The sequence below is a fragment of the Bufo gargarizans genome, chromosome 4 (genome assembly GCF_014858855.1).
Source record: "Bufo gargarizans isolate SCDJY-AF-19 chromosome 4, ASM1485885v1, whole genome shotgun sequence".
NCBI classification, from domain to species: domain Eukaryota; kingdom Metazoa; phylum Chordata; class Amphibia; order Anura; family Bufonidae; genus Bufo; species Bufo gargarizans.
The window spans coordinates 69,318,570-69,336,890 of record NC_058083.1 but is presented as its reverse complement, the minus strand read 5'-3'; the positions used below and the strand labels follow the sequence as shown (position 1 = coordinate 69,336,890).

The 18,321-nt window shown below is 46.8% G+C and overlaps 1 protein-coding gene across 1 annotated transcript; it reads left to right on the top strand.

Moving 5' to 3' along the window:
* Window positions 1-8,413: 8,413 nt before the first annotated feature.
* Window positions 8,414-18,099, top strand: KLF11 (Kruppel like factor 11). Its single transcript, XM_044290259.1, has 4 exons — window positions 8,414-8,748; window positions 11,959-12,219; window positions 13,285-14,245; window positions 15,177-18,099. The coding sequence occupies exons 1-4, from the start codon at window positions 8,704-8,706 to the stop codon at window positions 15,473-15,475; spliced, it is 1,566 nt and encodes a 521-aa protein (XP_044146194.1). The 5' UTR covers window positions 8,414-8,703; the 3' UTR covers window positions 15,476-18,099.
* The last annotated feature ends 222 nt before the right edge of the window (window positions 18,100-18,321 follow it).

Sequence of the window (18,321 nt, the reverse complement as noted above, 5' to 3'; positions counted from 1 at the left end):
CTCATAGTAAAAGAGTTAATGGAGATGTTTTCCCGAGTGTGGCTACCTAAAGAGGTTCTGACTGATCAAGGGACTCCATTTATGTCCAAGGTCATGAGGGAACTTTGTAAGTTGCTGAATATCAAACAGATACTGACAGCCGTCTATCACCCGCAAACTGAAGGCCTAGTAGAAAGGTTTAATCAAATGTTAAAAACTATGTTAAAACGAGTAGTAGCTAAAGATGGAAAGGACTGGGACCTGCTTCTGCCCTATCTTATGTTCGCAGTGCGAGAAGTGCCCCAGGCCTCTACTAGATTCTCACGCTTCGAACTACTATATGGCAGACATCCATATGGTCTGTTGGATATAGCCAAAGAAGCGTGGGAGCAACAACCCACACCATATAAAAGTGTTGTTGAATACGTCACCCAGATGCAGGAACGTATGGAAACCGTGTTGCCACTGGTAAAGAAACATATGGAGGCAGCTCAGCGAGCTCAAAGTCGGGTGTGTAATCGGCAGGCTCGGGTCTGGATCTTTAACCCAGGAGATCAGGTTTGGTTCTGGTACCAAAAGTGGACAGTAAGTTACTGGCTAGGTGGCAGGGACCCTACTAGGGACTTAAAAAGGTTGGAGAAGTAAACTCCAAGGTGCACCAGCCAGGGCAGCGGAAGCCGGTGTACCATGTGAATTTATTCAAACCGTGGAAGGATAGGGAGACCAGTGCTGATGATAGCCCGCGGCTGAGTTTTCTAGGGGGAGAGGTTCCGGCCGCTAAGTCTGATGTAAGGGAAGCAGTTGCCACAGTGGAGATTGCTGACAGCCTCTCCTTTAAACAGACTCAGGAGGCCAGGAAGTTCGTCAGCAGGAACATGGATGTGTTCTCAGACCTCCCTGGACGCACTTCCAAAATCCAGCATGACATTGTCACTGAGCCTCAGGCCAAAATCCGAAACAATACCGGGTACCCGAGGCTCGGCGACAGGCCATCTCTGAGGAAGTACAACTAATGCTGTAACTAGACGTCATCGAGGAGTCTAGAAGTGAGTGGGCCAGCCCTATAGTACTGATACCCAAACTGGACGGGACGTTGCGGTTTTGTAACAATTTTTGAAAATTAAACGAGGTATCTAAGTTCCACACGTATCCCATGCCCCAGGTAGACGAGCTGATTAAGAGGTTAGGACAAGCCCGGTATTTTCAGTTTTGGACCTCACCAAAATGTACTGACAGGTACACTTAACGGAGGCTGCGAAAGAGAAAACGGCCTTCATCACACTGGAGGGGCTGTACCAGTATAAGGTGTTACCCTTTAGTCTGCATGGCACCCCCGCCACTTTCTAAAGGCTAATGGACATTGTGCTGCGACCACATCGTCGGTTCGCTTCGGCTTACCTGGACGATATTGTCATCCACAGTACCGACTGGGACAGTCACCTCCCTTCGAAAAGCTGGACTAACCGCTAACCCCAAAAAATTTGTGATAGGGTTAGAGGAGACAAAATACCTGGGGTATGTCATTGGGTGCGGAGTGATCAAACCCCAAGTAAACAAAATAGACGCAATAAGAAATTGGCCCCAACCTGTCACCACTAAACAAATAAAGTCGTTCCTAGGAATGATAGGCTATTACATGAGATTTGTTCCCCACTTTGCCACTATAGCCGCGCCCTTGAAAGAGCTCTTGAAGGGACGAAAATCAGTGATGATTCGCTGGGATGAGCGGGTGGAAGAGGCTTTTTCCACTTTGAAGTGGGCCCTGTGCGGGTCACCGGTGTGGTGACGCCCGACTTCAATAGGGAGTTCATGGTACAGATAGATGCCTCCGAAGTAGGCCTTGGTGCTGAACTCTCTCAGAAAGTCAACGGGGGAGGAACATCCCGTTGTCTTTTTAAGCCGCAAGCTCAAACCAGCCAAAACCAGGTATAGCATAGTGGAGAGAGAGTGCCTGGCTATCAAGTGGGCACTCTAATCTCTCCGCTACTGTTTGTTTGGGAGAAAGTTCCACCTGGTGACTGACCACTCCCCTCTCAAGTGGATGAGCCAGGCCAAAGAGAGAAATGCCTGAGTCACCAGGTGGTTCCTCTCCTTACAGAACTTTAAGTTCTTTGTGGAACACAGGGCAGGCTGGTTGCAGGGAAACGAGGATGCCCTGTCCCAAGTATACTGTATGGCAGGTGTTCACCCCCTCAGGGTTGAACAAAGGGGGGATATGTAAGAAGGTACCTGGAATCATCGTGGATGGAAGGTATGTGTTACCAAGGTTCCTGGCCTCGGTGAAGTAAGAGATGGTATTTTATGTATCAGCAGCAGCTATTGCTAATTGACACCTAAAGATTTAGCATGGGTTTTATAGCTGATCCGGGATGGCTCTTACTGGGAGTAGTCAAAGTGCTGGGTGGGTGACTACTCCCCATGTTCCAGGCCGGGTTTTGCCAGGCATGAAAAACAGCAAGCACTGCCAGGTGTGTGGATTTACCTCCCTCTGACAGTGGAGCTCAGGAGTCTGTGTGCTGTGAACTGAGGGCTATACTGGGATTTAAGGTTTGAGCCGGGCTGGAGGACTCGGGCCCCTCTAAAGGCGAACAGGCCACTTGATGAGGCTGAATTGCTAACAGGGTGTGAATTACCACCCAGGAAAAAAGGTGACTTTTATTGTTTATGGACTTGCCTTGTGTGTGAACAAACACCAAGCCACCTGCGTTTTGTGATACACCTTATCTGCATTTTTTTATACACCAATGTGTAAACAAACACCGCTGTTTGATTCAATACTTGCATCTGCTAGTCCTAACTACCAGAGCGAATCCCCACAGGGGGCACAAATGAGGAATAATTACTACATGGGGGCATTAAAGTGGTTTTCTGGGTTCAGAGCTGAACCTGGACATACCCATAGTTTCACCCAGGCAGCCCCCCTGATGTTAGCATTGGACCATTTCATGCTCTGATGCTCTCCCTTGCCCTGCGCGATCCTGCTCTTTTATTAACCATAAAATCTTGCCAGGCGGAGTCTTCTGCCCAACAGTGTGTTCGGTAAAGTCACAGGCCTGTTTTACAGGCTAGGGCATCGCTAAAGCCCGCCCATCAGTGCTGGTGACGTCACCGGGCTCACTGCTGGATGGAAGCCTCCGCCTGGCAGCCCCAAGGAAAGCCTGGTTCATCACCGGAACTCCAGAAAATGGGTAAAAATGGGGATATGTCCGGGTTCAGCTCTGAACCTAGACAACCCCTTTATAGGGACTAGGTTTTCATAGTTATGTTTTGGGCTGAGTTTAAGGCGTGGCCTAGTATGAAAAATATTGCCGTGGCATGCTACGCATGCCGCACATATTGTCTCTCTTTGTGTTTTTCAAGTGTTGGGAGGTATGATGATGTATCTATGAATAGTATAGAATGTATTATGTATGTATGTGTAGCATATGATGTATCTATATGTAGTATATGGTGTATAATATATAATGTATGTATGTGTTTGTGTGGGTTTCCTCCGGTTTCCTACCACACTACAAAGACAAACTGATAGGGACCTTCCATTGTGAGTAACATTGTGGGACAGTGTGATGCTAATGTCTGTAAAGCGCTGTGGAATATGTCAGTGCTATATAAGTGAGTATAATAAATAAATATGTGTAGTATATAATATATCGATGTAAGGTTGCCAACCGTCAGTAGATTTATGGACAGTTTACAAAAACAGTTTTTTTTTTCCTGCTGTCCGTAGTCTGTGAAGTATTTATGGCCTTTGCAGTAGGCCGCAGGCTTTTCCAGATCAGCCTGCAGCCTGAGTTACTTCCCGGTCTCACCTCTGCCCTGGCGCAGGCGGCGCGCCACGTGATGATGTTATCATATCTGCATGCCCCAGATTACATCATCTCGCAGTGTGCCACCTGTGACGGTACACAGCTAAGTAACTCAGGCTGTAGGCTGGCCTGGAAGAGGGGCCATTTATAATACTGGGGCCATTATAGGGGTCTATTTATGCTACTGGGAGCACTATAGGGGACCAATTATACTACTGGGGACAATATAGGGGGCCATTTATTCTACTGGGACCACTATAGGGGGCAGTTTATACTACTGGGGGCACTACAGGCATCGTATAAACTACTGGGGGCACTATAAGGGGCCATTTATACTACTGTGGGCACTACAGGGATCATATAACCTACTGGGGCAATATAGGGGCCATTTATACTACTGGGGGCACTATAGGGGATCATTTATACTATCGGGGGCTTTATAGGGGACCAATTATACTACTGGGGTCACTATAGGGGGTCATTTATACCACATGGGACCACTATAGGGGGCCATTTATACTACTGGGATAACTATAGGGGACCATTTATACTATTGGGGGCACTATAGCGGACCATTTATACTATTGGGGGCTTTATAGGGGACCAATTATACTACTGGGGTCACTATAGGGGACCATTTATACTACTGGGGCACTATACGCACTATATGTCACCATTTATACTACTGGGGCACTATAGGGGGCCATTCATACTACTGGGGGCACTATAGGAGGACATTTATAATACTGGGGCCATTATAGGGGTCCATTTATTCTACTGGGAGCACTATAGGGCACCATTTATACTACTAAGGGCAATATAGCGGGCCATTTATACTACTGGGACCACTATAGCGGGCCATTTATACTACTGGGGGAACTATAGGGGACCATTTATACTATTGGGGGCACTATAGCGGACCACTTATACTACTGGGGGCACTATAGGGGGCCATTTATACTACTAGGACCACTATAGGGGGCATTTATACTACTGGGGCCACTTATACTACTGGGGGCACGATAGGGAGTTATTTATACTACTGGGGCCACTTATACTACTGGGGGCACGATAGGGAGCCATTTATACTACTGGGGCCACTAATACTACTGGGGGCACTATAGCAGCCCATTTTTACTACTGGGGTATTATAGGGGGCCATTTATACTACTGCGGCACTATGGGGGCATTTAAGTGACTGGGTGCATTATAATTATTGGGGGAACTTTATGGGAGCATCATAACTACTGGGAGCACTATAGAGAGGCCTTATTACTTTCTCGGAGCATTATGGGGGTCTTTATTATTACTGGGAAAACAATAAGGGAAATTTTACTTCTAGGTCACTATGGGGGGGGGGGTTTCACTGTTACTATGGAAGGCTTTATTACTACTGGAAGCACTATGACGAAAAAATGATTTATATTATCGGGCATTACTATTACTGGGGGTACTATTGGTGGGTGTTAATTTTTGGCACAATATGGAGGGCACTTCTGCTAATGGGTACTTTCAGAGAGTATTATCTCTATCGGGGCACTATTATTAATGAGGGCACTCTGGGAGAGAATTATTAGTAATAGTTGGACTTTGGGGAGCACTATTAGTATGGGGAGACTATCTGTATGGCGCTGTTATTTCTGCAGTATAGTGCTTGGTGGCATTGGGGAGTACAGCGGGCACAGTATTGGGGTAGCAGCAGGATAAAAATCTTGGGACAGGAGGAGGATGATAGAAAAGTGAGAAATCTAAGCTGTCTGTATTAGAGTTGTTGTGGGTATCGAAATTTTGATACCCAATCGATACTTTTGTCTCGGTATCGATATGATACCGGGATTTCAATTTTTTCGATACTGGGCTGCGCTGCTGCGCAGTCTAGCATCTCTGAACATGAGCGCGCTGCTGACAGCGCGCTCATGTTCCCTCAGCAGCACTGGGGAGAAAGAAGCAGTGTCTCCCTCCCCCCTGTGCTGCCGCTGCCACCAATAAACAGAGAGATGGGTCGTAGGAGGGGCGGGCGAACTGCGCCACCAATGATAGGACTTTTCCTACACAGAGCGGCGCCCAGCGATGTCCCAGCACCTTCTATTATTCCTGGGCGCCACTCCATTCGCCCGCAGTGCCCTATTACTGTCTCCTCTCTCCCTCCATATGCTAATTACTATCGGAGCAATGGGGAGGAGACATCAGCTTCTCTAGTGGGCGTTCCTTCTCGCTGCGCTGCGCTTGGACAGCGCTACAGCCAGGGAGAAGGGACGCCCACTAGAGAAGTTGATGTCTCCTCCTCATTGCTCCAATAGTAATTGGCATATGGAGCAGGAGACAGTAATGGGGGCACAGCGGGCAAACGGCGCGGCGCCCAGGAATAATAGTAAGTGCTGGGACATCGCTCTGTGTAGCCTAATACTTAAAGTCTGGACCCACGTCTTTAACACATAATAATACAGGAGGCAGGTACCGGCAGCAGAATCACATTGCCGGCACCCTGCCCCTGACAGGGAGCTGCAATCAGCGGCAGTTAACCCCTCAGGTGCCGCACCTGAGGGGTTATCTGCCGCTGATCTGCTGCCGGTACCTGCCTCCTGTATTAAGGAGTAATTATCATTGGTGGCGCAGTGCGCCCCCCCCCCCCAACCCCCCACTCCAATAAAATCATTGGTGGCACAGTGCGCCCGCCCCTCTCAACCCCCAGTATTAAAATCATTGGTGGCAGTGGCCACAGGGTCCCCTCCGCTCCTCATTATTGGTGGTAGTGGCAGCTTCTGATCGGAGCCCCAGCTGTGTAATCCTGGGGCTCCGATCGGTTACCATGGCAGCCAGGACGCTACAGAAGCCCTGGCTGTCATGGTAACATCCCTGATGCTGTGTGCACAAAGCAGCAGGGACAGTGTGAAGTTCTATCACCCTGATAGATCTCTATCGGGGTGAATAGGACAAGGGATGAAAAAAATCCCAGGTTCTGGGCCCCTAAATAAAAAGCTTTAAAAAAAAAGTTGAAAAAACCCACCAAAATATTAAGTATGAATCACCCCCTTTCCCAATTTCAGATATAAAATGTATAAACAATAAATAAACATATTAGGCTACTTTCACACCTGCGTTTAGGTGCGGATCCGTCTGGTATCTGCACAGACGGATCCGCACCTATTATGCAAACGCTGGTATCCGTTCAGAACGGATCCGTCTGCATTACTATGTCAAAAAAAGTCTAAGTCAGATGGATCCGTCCTGACTTACATTGAAAGTCAATGGGGGACGGATCCGTTTACAATTGCACCATATTGTGTCAATGTAAATGGATCCGTCCCCATTGACTTACATTGTAAGTCAGGACGGATCCGTTTGGCTCTGCATCGTCAGGCGGACACCAAAACGCTGCTTGCAGCGTTTTGGTGTCAGCGTCCAGAGCGGAATGGAGGCCTTGAAACCGATCTCACAAGCGGACCCAGAAACGCCAGTGTGAAAGAAGCCTTAAATATCGCCACGTCCGAAAAGTCCAAACTATTAAAATATAAAAAAAATCTATGCGGTGAATGCCGGAACAGAAAAAAATAAATAAAAACGGCGCGATTTGCAATTTTTTAAAATGCGGAATGCACGTGGCTTTTTTGGTTTATTTTTTCACGAGGTATCGAATGGTATCGAGTATCGCAATACTTTTTTATGGTATCGAAACCGAATCAAAAATTGTGTATCGCAAGAACTTTAGTCTGTATGGCATGGATGTCAAACTCATGGCCCTCCAGATGTTGCAAAACTACAACTCCCATCATTCCCTGATAGCTGTAGTATGCCCAGGCATGATGGGAGTTGTAGTTTTGCAACAGTATTGGGGTGACCGGGTCCCACATTCCTCCACTATGTCGGCACAGCCCCTGACAGGCAATGTACACACAGTATTGGGGTGACCGGGTCCCACATTCCTCCACTATGTCGGCACAGCCCCCGACAGGCAATGTACACACAGTATTGGGGTGACCGGGTCCCACATTCCTCCACTATGTCGGCACAGCCCCCGACAGGCAATGTACACACAGTATTGGGGTGACCGGACCGGGTCCCACATTCCTCCACTATGTCGGCACAGCCCCTGACAGGCAATGTACACACAGTATTGGGGTGACCGGGTCCCACATTCCTCCACTATGTCGGCACAGCCCCCGACAGGCAATGTACACACAGTATTGGGGTGACCGGGTCCCACATTCCTCCACTATGTCGGCACAGCCCCCGACAGGCAATGTACACACAGTATTGGGGTGACCGGGTCCCGCATTCCTCCACTATGTCGGCACAGCCCCCGACAGGCAATGTACACACAGTATTGGGGTGACCGGGTCCCACATTCCTCCACTATGTCGGCACAGCCCCCGACAGGCAATGTACACACAGTATTGGGGTGACCGGGTCCCGCATTCCTCCACTATGTCGGCACAGCCCCCGACAGGCAATGTACACACAGTAGACCTCTCAGCAGGCGGCTGGATCTGGGCGGGTCTGTGAGTGACAGCCGCGGTCCCCGCCCCTTCAGTCGCACGACCTTTCCCCTACTTTCCAGTACTCTCACCCCGCACACTCAGCCCTGAGCGGCACGCAGTCTACACGAGCTGATCACGCTCCCCGGCAGCTTTCTTCATTGGCTGGGAAGCCCCGGGAGCCGCGCTCCCATTGGCCGGCGTCGTTAGGTTCCTGCGAGAGCCTGTGTCCTCAGCTTGCCTTCCCCGCCCCCTAGTGGTCGTGTGCGTGCTCTGCACGCCGGAGCCGGCCCTCCCATGCAACATGACATCCCCAATGCAAAGAGGGCGAGCTTGTTATTGCTGATGAGCAGCCCAGGCTCAGGCAGGCGGCACCAGGACCTGCTGCTGCTGCTGCTGCCAGCACCGCTCCATCCTTTGTTACAGTGTACCAGCCGTGCAACATGCTGACCGTCAGCGCTGTAGACAAGCCGCAGCCACCTACCGCTGTAAGTACCGCGCCTTGTAGACAGGGCTCCTACTGCCTATGCCACTTTCCACTGGCATACGTGCACTGTAGATGGACAATGGTCGGGAGGGGGGATCAGATTTGTCCAGGCATGTCTTGCCCATGGGACCCCTCAGGCTGCCTGTTCTTGTCCTGGATGCTGGTATGGATGGCACTGGCAGTATGATCTGCTGCTGGCACCTGCCCTGTATGGTGGACATGGGGCTCCCTGCCAGTGTTGGAGATTGGGGTTCAGTGTGGCAGCTGGTGGCTGCTGTCATGGCTGTACCTGTAGACACAGTACCAGTGAGATCACTCACCATGGGATACATGATGGACACATTGTCTGTTAGGCTTCTCTATGGACCAGGGGTTAACCCTATCAATTCCATAAGATGCTATTAGGGGGGATCTAGGGGTTAATTGACAACCGCCCTGTCTGTTTTTTTGGCTGGATTTTGAACCGATAGCCCGACCCCTCTATAGCATTACTCAAACCCCCATCATTTCCTGATCCTCCCCTGCATGGCCCTGTCCAGCCCCCTTCACATGGCTATTTTAATGGATGACGTATTTGAAAGCTATATTTGGGCTCCAGGGTGCCGCCCCCTGGGAGGGTGAGGGTGGCAGGGGGCAGAGTTTAGGATCTGTTGCTCACTTATCTTGGGTGGGGCGATGTTTTTTAACTTATTGTCTCCTATAAGGCCCCCCCCCCCTCCTTCAAGAAAGTGGAAAACATCTAGATCAGCACAATAAGGAGGCGGACGTCAGCTGACCTGCGGTGTCCACTTGATTGTCAGCTCTTTGGGCTAGCTATGTCAGTAAATGGGCGTACATCGCTTTGTACATCAGCCCTCTGCCACCTGTGGCTCGGTTGTGAGACGGCAGCTCTTCAGGGCATGCTGGGAGTTGTAGTATCATCGTCCACTATCTCTCTGTTCCCATGTGGAGTCTGTTAGGAAAGTTTGGGTTAACTCTTTGTAGCACACAGACAGACGTTCCATTGGCTGCTTAGAACAGTAGCCATAGATGTATAGGGAAACAATAAGAAAACATAAAATGAGACGAAATTGGGGCATGTTCCTTTAAGGTTAACCCCTTGTTGGACTGGTGAGCCCCCCTTCCTGGGTGAGTAATCACTGCAGGATGGGAGACCAGTCTGGTGACAGCGCAGGAAATGAGCGCAGCAGTTTAGGACGTTTCTCTGATGGATTGTCTTCACTTCCTCCCTTCACCCCCAATTGTGATAACAGCTTTAATCGTCTCTGTGCGCAGATGTAGCAGAGCTGAGTTTATCTGTGACAACAGCTTGCGATATCAGTAGGGCGCACGGACTGCACCTGACGTCATTCAGCACTGCTACATCTGTAGAGCAGCCTATCTATTTATCTAACTATCCAGAGATTGTCAGCTAATGCTTTCTTTGTGCTGCACCCTCTCATGACCCTCCATCTGCTGCATAACTACAACCCTCAGCATGTTCTGACACCCTGCAGCGGGTAGAGAATGTTGTGTGAAGAGCTAGAGAACTATCAGTAGCAGATCACCTAGACATTGCGGTGGTCGGATACAGCAGATGATAATGTGCGCACTGGTAGACGGGTGGGGTGCTGGTCAGTGCCACGCTTAGTGAGCTGGTAAATCATTGGCTGGGATAAGTGGTCTCCAGCCTGGAATCACTGTCTCCGCCGCGAGTCGCTCGCAGTCAGGAACGCCATGTTGTGTGGGTTATCTGAGGACATGGGGAAGTGCACGACTTCGAGGTAGACGGCAGCAGGGAGCACTCTTCTCTCCGTATTACCTGCAACGTAGGAAACAGACCCACAGTATGCGACGTAGCTCAGGGCTTCAAGTGCTGACAATGTTATATAATATATGGGGATATATATATATTAGATCATGGATACATACAGATGAATATTACGTTAGATGCATTGATTTGAGATAGATAAAATATGATCTAGATAGACGGATTGACAGATATAGTAATGTAATATTCCATAGAGATATAGTTGCAGTATTAAGATATACAGATGGATACATTAGTTGGCTATATATATTAGACCAAAGATACATATAGATGGTTATCACATAAGGGTGCTTTCACACTAGCGGTTTTGTTTTCCGGTATTGAGTTCCGTCCTAGGGGCTCAATAACGGAAAAGAACTGATCAGTTTTATCCTAATGCATTCTGAAAGGAGAGCATTCCGTTCAGGACGCATCAGTTCAGTCCCTCTTACGTTTTTTTGGCCGGAGAAAATACCGCAGCATGCTACAGTTTTCTCTCCGGCCAAAAATCCTGAACACTTGCCGGAATGCCGGATCCGGACCCAAATGTTCTGGCAAAACGGATCCAGTTTTGCGGTCTGCGAATGCGCAGACCTTTAAAAATGAGAAGAAAATAAATACCGGATCAGTTTTTCTAGATGACAATCGGAAAGGTGGATCCGGTATTGCAGTGCATTTGTGAGACGGATCCGCATCCGGATCCGTCTCACAGATGCATCTGTTTGCGTCCGGATTTCCGGAATCCTCTGCCGCAAGTGTGAAAGTACCCTTAAGTGGATATATTCATATGAGCTAAATATATTGATATTAGATGGATAGATATAATGGCTGCATATTCAGTAAGTATTATGTGCATAGAAAGTAGATGGATAGGAGATGACCGATAGATATGTTACTGAAGATTGGTAAATGTGCAGCTAGCACGGTCTCTGCACGGTCTCTGCACGGTCTCTGCCCTGTAATGTCTTTATTGCATGGTTACAGCTGCTGACTTCACAGAACATAGAGCGGGTGTTGTCACCAGCAGTGTGGGTGTACCGGGTGACATGGGTGATGTCATTGTTGTAAATATATCATAAGTGATTTACATCTCTATGAAAGAAGTCATTTACAGAAATCCCCTGTCTGTGCAAACGTCTACATGACTGAGTAGCAGGAGCAACTCCAGTGCTATCTGCTCGGATACCTAATAACTGGTCATACATGAATTCCAAAGAAAATGCCATCCACTGCTGAGATCATACAAACTTCCCTAAATTTAAGCAGATATCTGGCATTTTTATTTTAGGTTTGTAGAAGTTTGCTTGGCCTCAGCAGTGGTTTGTGGAGCGCCAGAAGTTCTGCTCCATTGCGGAGTATTGTCTGACTTGCAGGTATCCTTGGGTGTGTGCGGTAATAACTGTGTGACGTTCTTCTTTGTAGGTTGACTTCATGGACATCTGTGAGTCCATATTGGAAAGGAAGAGACATGACAGCGAGAGGTCATCATGCAGCACTTTGGAGCACAATGACTTTGAAGCTGTTGAGGCTCTGGTCTGTATGAGTTCCTGGGGTCAACGAAGCCAGAAAGGCGACATGCTGAAGATGCGGCCGTTGACTCCAGCCTCTGACTCCTCTGATTTCATCATGCAGTGTGAATCGTCCCCATCCATGTCCAGGGATTTCCACTCTTTATCCACCCTGGTAAGAACTTGACATCCACTTTGTCTAAAAGTGTATTTAATGGTGGAGGCACCATCTCTCAGAAACAGCAAACAAACACAACCTTACAGGTTTTAAATTATTATTAGAGTTATTTGAAGGGGTTATCACATGATTGTAAAAAACGAAGAAGAGAAATCGTATGGTACATGACCATTTCTTTCTAACAGTGCTAGAACCATAATGGGTATGGACTTTGAGCTCTTCTTGTGAGGTCTTCTGGTTGGGAACTACTGAGCTAGATAATTTGTGTAGAACATCATCTTGTTTAATGAGCAGCTCCAAGGAATCTGGATCTTCACATTCCCTATCATTACAGTAGTTGGCAGGTGCTATTGTTTATGGAAAGTCTTCACTAAGGTAACCTCCCTTAAGACTTAGAACCCAGGAGCTTTATGTAATTGAGATGCTAGAAACCTGCTTCCCTCTTTTTCTTGCTTGTAGAGTTTGCCGTTATTTGGACCATAGGTCATAGCATTTGATGGAGTCTAGGGTTTATAGATTTGCATATAACACCTATGCAATTATTTTATTTTATCTCTGGATCTAGGTAATCAATGTGTCTTAAGAAATTGCTGCCAGAGCTTAATTCTCTGAGTTGATTTATATTAATGTTTATCGAAGTTTAGGCTGTTGGCCATTAAAAATTTCAGATTGGCTCCTCAGGGGTGTAACTGGCTTCAAAGGTCTACAATATTTTGTGCTTTCCTGAATCCTCAATTAGAACTGATCTCCCATAAATACTTACTTGTAGGCTGCCCAACACTTGTAAACCTGGACCACAGGGACCATGGTTTGATGTTGAAGCCTGTTTGTTTGATATTGACCCATAAGGCCAAAGAATCTTTCCAGCTGACTGTAACCTCTCTGCAGGACAAAATAGCACAATAGGTCGGTTGTCCTGCTTCTTGGATCTAGGGCCAGTCACAACCTTAGCTGTCCTAGATTAGTACCAGTTATGGAAATGTGTTTATAATTAGGTTTCAAAACTTGAGTAAATGCTGCCATTACACTTTACCTGACCTCTCCCATGTTTTTTTTTTGCAGTGCATGACCCCTCCACACAGTCCAGAATTTGCTGAACCATGCACTACACTTCCCCCTATCTCCCAAGTGACCTATTCCAAACAGGTGACAGTGATGTCTAGCAATTCCCATTGTTTGGTGTCCTCTTCAGCTTTGTCCAAGACGTTTGCTTTGCGGATCCACAGCCAGCAGTCCTCTCAAGAGTCAGAGGTTTCATTTAAGCCTCAGTCTTGCAGAGCAATGGTCACAAGCGTCATACGTCACACGGCCGACACCTCTGCCTTTCATAACGTTCACCAGCCTCTTGTGAGAGTAAATGTACCAGCTGTTAAAGACTTGTCCCATAAGAGGTGTGAAGTTAAACATAAGCCCACCAAAGAGACAGATACCCATGAGGACGGGTCACAAAGTTCCTCACCATTGCACCTTCCACCACAGACTGATAAACCCTGTCCAAATACAGAAACGGGCATCCAGCAACTAAATGCTCAGAGAGATGAGCCAGGGAAATGTCAAAAGGAACATTTAGTTGAGACAAACACTTTGGCTTCTGTCCCCGTTTCGAGCCCCCCTGTCCTTTGCCAGATGATTCCAGTCGCTGCACAAGCTGGTGTTCTCTCCGCATTCATCAAACCTTCTCCACAACCAGTGTGCAATACAGTCAAGCCGATCCTACCCCAGACCACCCCGCTTTCCCAGCCAGTTCTGATGGGCACACCTATGTCTCAGGGGACCGTTATGTTTGTCCTTCCTCAGGCACCCGTTGCACAGCCACCTCCACAATGTCCTCATACTCTAATGACAGTTGGGAGCACAAAGTTACTTCCTCTCGCCCCAGCCCCTGTCTTTATAACTTCAGGCCAATGCAGCTCTCCACAAGTGGACTTCTCCCGGAGACGCAACTACGTGTGCAGTTTCACTGGCTGTAAAAAGACTTACTTTAAAAGTTCACATCTCAAAGCACACCTTCGAACCCACACAGGTGAGTCATGCAATTCCCATGCAAGTACCATAATATGTCTTCGTCAAATTGTGACGCGCAAGGGTATGTCTTCTGACCAGCATGCTTAAAGGGGTTGTCCAAGTGTTTATTTCTAATGACCTATCCTCAGGATAGGCCATCAGTATCTGATCGGATCGTTGGTGGTCTGATGCCAGGTACCCCCTCCGATCTACTGTTTGAAGAGGCTGTGGCACTCCAGTGAGTACCACAACCTCCTTGCATCTTGCCAAGCACAGTGCTGTCCATTGATAGCGGCTGTGCTTGACATTGCAGCTCAGCCCTGTTCACTTGAATGGGGCTAAGCTGCTCCGAGGCCATGTGACCGTTGAACATGCCTTGACCTCACATGGACTAGAGAAAGCTGAGAGAAGGCCACGGTGCTACCCTGAGTGCCACTGCCTACTCAAACAGCTGATCGGCAAAGTCCCAGGTGCCAGACCTCCATCGTTCAGATGCTGATGACCTATCCAGAGTATTAAACACTTGGACAACCCCTTATGTGCCATCCACCTCGCTTGGCAGAAATGGGGTCAGGGAAACCTTATTCTCCCAATAGGTTTGGGTCCTCACCTATCAGACATTTATGATTTGATACCAAACACAAGAATACAGCCGTCTTCTCAGTTTCTGTATAGAGATATATGGAGGTACAGTGGTGCTCCACAGCCTTCCGTATTATGGTTCCTTAGAACTCAAGACTTTTTCAGAACTTTCATACATTCGACACATGAGATGTGTTTGGCCACCTCCCCATTGAAACTAAAGACCTAGTCAGGATGGAGGAGGTGGAGGCTGTTTAGTTGTTGGATTCCCTCCAATCTGACTTATATTGCTTGGTCAGGTTGTCATGAACGTGTTGTCTGCCAAGGCCATATATTTTGTTGCCTAAATGATGTCTTTTATCTTACAGGCGAAAAACCTTTCAGCTGTAATTGGGAAGGATGTGATAAAAAATTTGCCAGATCTGATGAACTTTCTCGGCACCGTCGAACACACACAGGGGAAAAGAAGTTTGCCTGCCCTGTGTGTGATCGCCGGTTCATGCGCAGCGATCACCTGACCAAACACGCCCGCCGACACATGACCACCAAAAAGGTGCCCACCTGGCAGACAGAGGTTGGAAAATTAAACCGAGTAACCACGTCAGATCAGTCAAGAAGCGCGGCGCCTCCACTAGGCATGCTGGTCTCCATGTCTACGTCGGTGTAAGAGGGACTGAAACAAAAAGTGAAATTCCGCCCTTTTTACCTTTTAAGCACCAGAGACTCGACGCTCACTTCCTACTTTTGGTTGATTTAATCTTATTCGATCCCCTTGTCATTTTTCCATTGACCTATATTCACTTTCCATGTGAGGCAAGTTTTAATGAATCTTTGTTACCAACCTTTTACATAGGAAAATAAATCCTATTATTGTGGCAATAAGCATGTGATACATTATGTGTATGATTCCAAGCAGACCACAATCCTGCAATTATTATTTTTTTTGCATTCTTTTTTTTTCTTGGGGGGGGGGGGCTGTGCTTGGTTTGCCTTCTAGGATGTGCACATTTGCAGTCAGCGAGGTTGGCTCTTACAGGTATAAGGCACATTTAATATGATAGACCGTCTTGGTGTATCACAATGTGTTTGACTTTTTCTATCCTTTTTGTATCAGTCTGTTGTTTACAGTTTGCACTGTAGTTGGCACCTGGCATCGCTACCTTGCATATAGGTTTAAAGGCTATGGACACCTTTAGGGGAAATTTTTTATTATTATTGTGTTCTACTCATTTTGGATTACAAATCACTTTTTTTATTTGGCCTTTATTAAAAATGTTTGCCCCTTTTCTCTATAAAGATGTCAGTGTGTGTATTTGTAGATTATTGCTTTCAGTTCACAGTGAGTCGTGTCAGATAGAAGCTCTGACGGCTCAAATGTAACCCTTATCTCTGAACTCCTGACTCCTCATAAATACTTATTTACGCTAACTTCTTATCAAACTGATACGAATTGAGCTATACTGAGTGTTTATGAGCTAATTACTTCTGAACTCCTGACAGCTCATAAATACTTAAGCTAAATTCTTATCTAACTGATAGGAATTGAGCTATACTGAGTGTTTGTGAGCTAATTACTTCTGAACTCCTGACAGCTCATAAATACTTAAGCTAAATTCTTATCTAACTGATAGGAATTGAGCTATACTGAGTGTTTGTGAGCTAATTACTTCTGAACTCCTGACAGCTCATAAATACTTAAGTTAAATTCTTATCTAACTGATAGGAATTGAGCTATACTGAGTGTTTGTGAGTTCAGAGATAAGGGCCACACATGATCCGTCTTCGTTTCTATCTGACATGTCTCATTGTGAAATGAAAGCAATAGTCTACAAATACAGAAAAGAGGCTAACATTTTTAATAAAAAAACAACAGAAAAAATAATATTTAACCCAAATGAGTAAAATGCAATAGTACAAAAAATGCCCCAAAGGTGTCCAAAGCCTTTAAGTAACATGAATATGCTTAAAGGGTTTGTCCACCTTTTTATTAAGTGATGACCTATCCTCAAGATGGACCATCCCTAGCTAATTGGAGGGAGTCCGACAACCCATATTCCTGCTCGTTGACTTCAGTGGGCGCACTGCTGCAGTGAGGAGCTCAGTCCACTACAAAGTAGATGAAGCTGTCTGCTTCTGGCGCTGGGGGGGCAATTGCTGAACAGCTGATTGGCAGGAGTGTGGAGTATGTCGGACCCCCTCCAATCGGCTAGTGACGGCCTATCGTCAGGATAGGCAACCCCTTTAAATCAAATCTGTTGGCTGAGCTGAGCCAATTTACTTAAAGGGGTGACCCAACACTCTTAAAAGAGAACTGTTTATATAAAAGCCCCGAGGTATATATAGATTGGGGGGGAATATCTTTTTAAAGGGGTTTTCCGGCCCTACGATATTGATGGACTGTCCTTATGACCAGCTGTTTTGCAGTACCTTTGGTAGCAGAGGTACAGCTCCATCAATGGTGTAGAGGACAGAGCAGGTTGTTGAAGTCAATGGGAGCAGTGCTGAAGTAACCAGCTCTGTCCGGAGTCAGGGTTGCGGCCCTGGGGGTGCGGATTGTTGGACCCCTGCCAATCACATGCTCCTTTAGGGCATTACAGCAGTGGTCATGGACATCCTGTGAAGGAGGGAATTGGTGTTTGTGGCCTAGTAGAGCAATTACAAAATGGACAAGCCCTTTAAGAATGCTTCTAATGACACAAGGGCACCTTGAGGGTAACTCTCACCCTTGTGTAATGTTGTAATTGTAATTAATACACAGCATATAGGTTATGGCTTTGTCTGTAACCCCGACCTGCATGTTCATCGAATGGAATCTGATAGGTTGTGTCTATTATATCTATTGCACTATACATTGTATGTTATTACATTTTATTTGTTTCCGCTGTGTTTAATGGGACATTTTAATGATTAATTTCAAAGCTGGAGAGACAAGGGAGGGGGTACTATCATTTTTGCACGATTTAAGGAAATTTGGGAAGTTTAACTCTTTAAAACCTGTTGTTGCATCTCTCCAAGCATCCCCCCCTCAGATGGTGTTTAGATGGTTTTATGCAAATTATACAAACGAGAAATCCACTTGTATATATGTACAGCACTGGAAACCATGATTTCACTGATTAATCATCTTGTAGCTGTTTAGCCACTGTGGCCCCCTGGTGGCCCAACATGTGTAGTGACACCTTCTTCATTCCTCAGTATTATAACCTCAAAAGCTGATTTCTTACCCCAGAAATGTTCTCTTGAGACTCGTAATCTATTTTTTTTCTTTTTGTTTCACATACGTCATGTGACCGCTCAGATTTACTTTGCTCTGGTTTTTGTTTGTTTTTATCTACCTTGGTGCCAGCATATGTTCAGAAGTTCCAAAACGTATCCCGTCTGCTCCTCCTAGTAAGTACCTGTGTTCCCAGTGATTTACCAGTATTGGAGCACTTTTTCTTGGCATTCTGCATTGTGCAGTTCTTCTGTTATTCCACCTGGAAATGTATGAATACATTTGACAACGCAATGCTG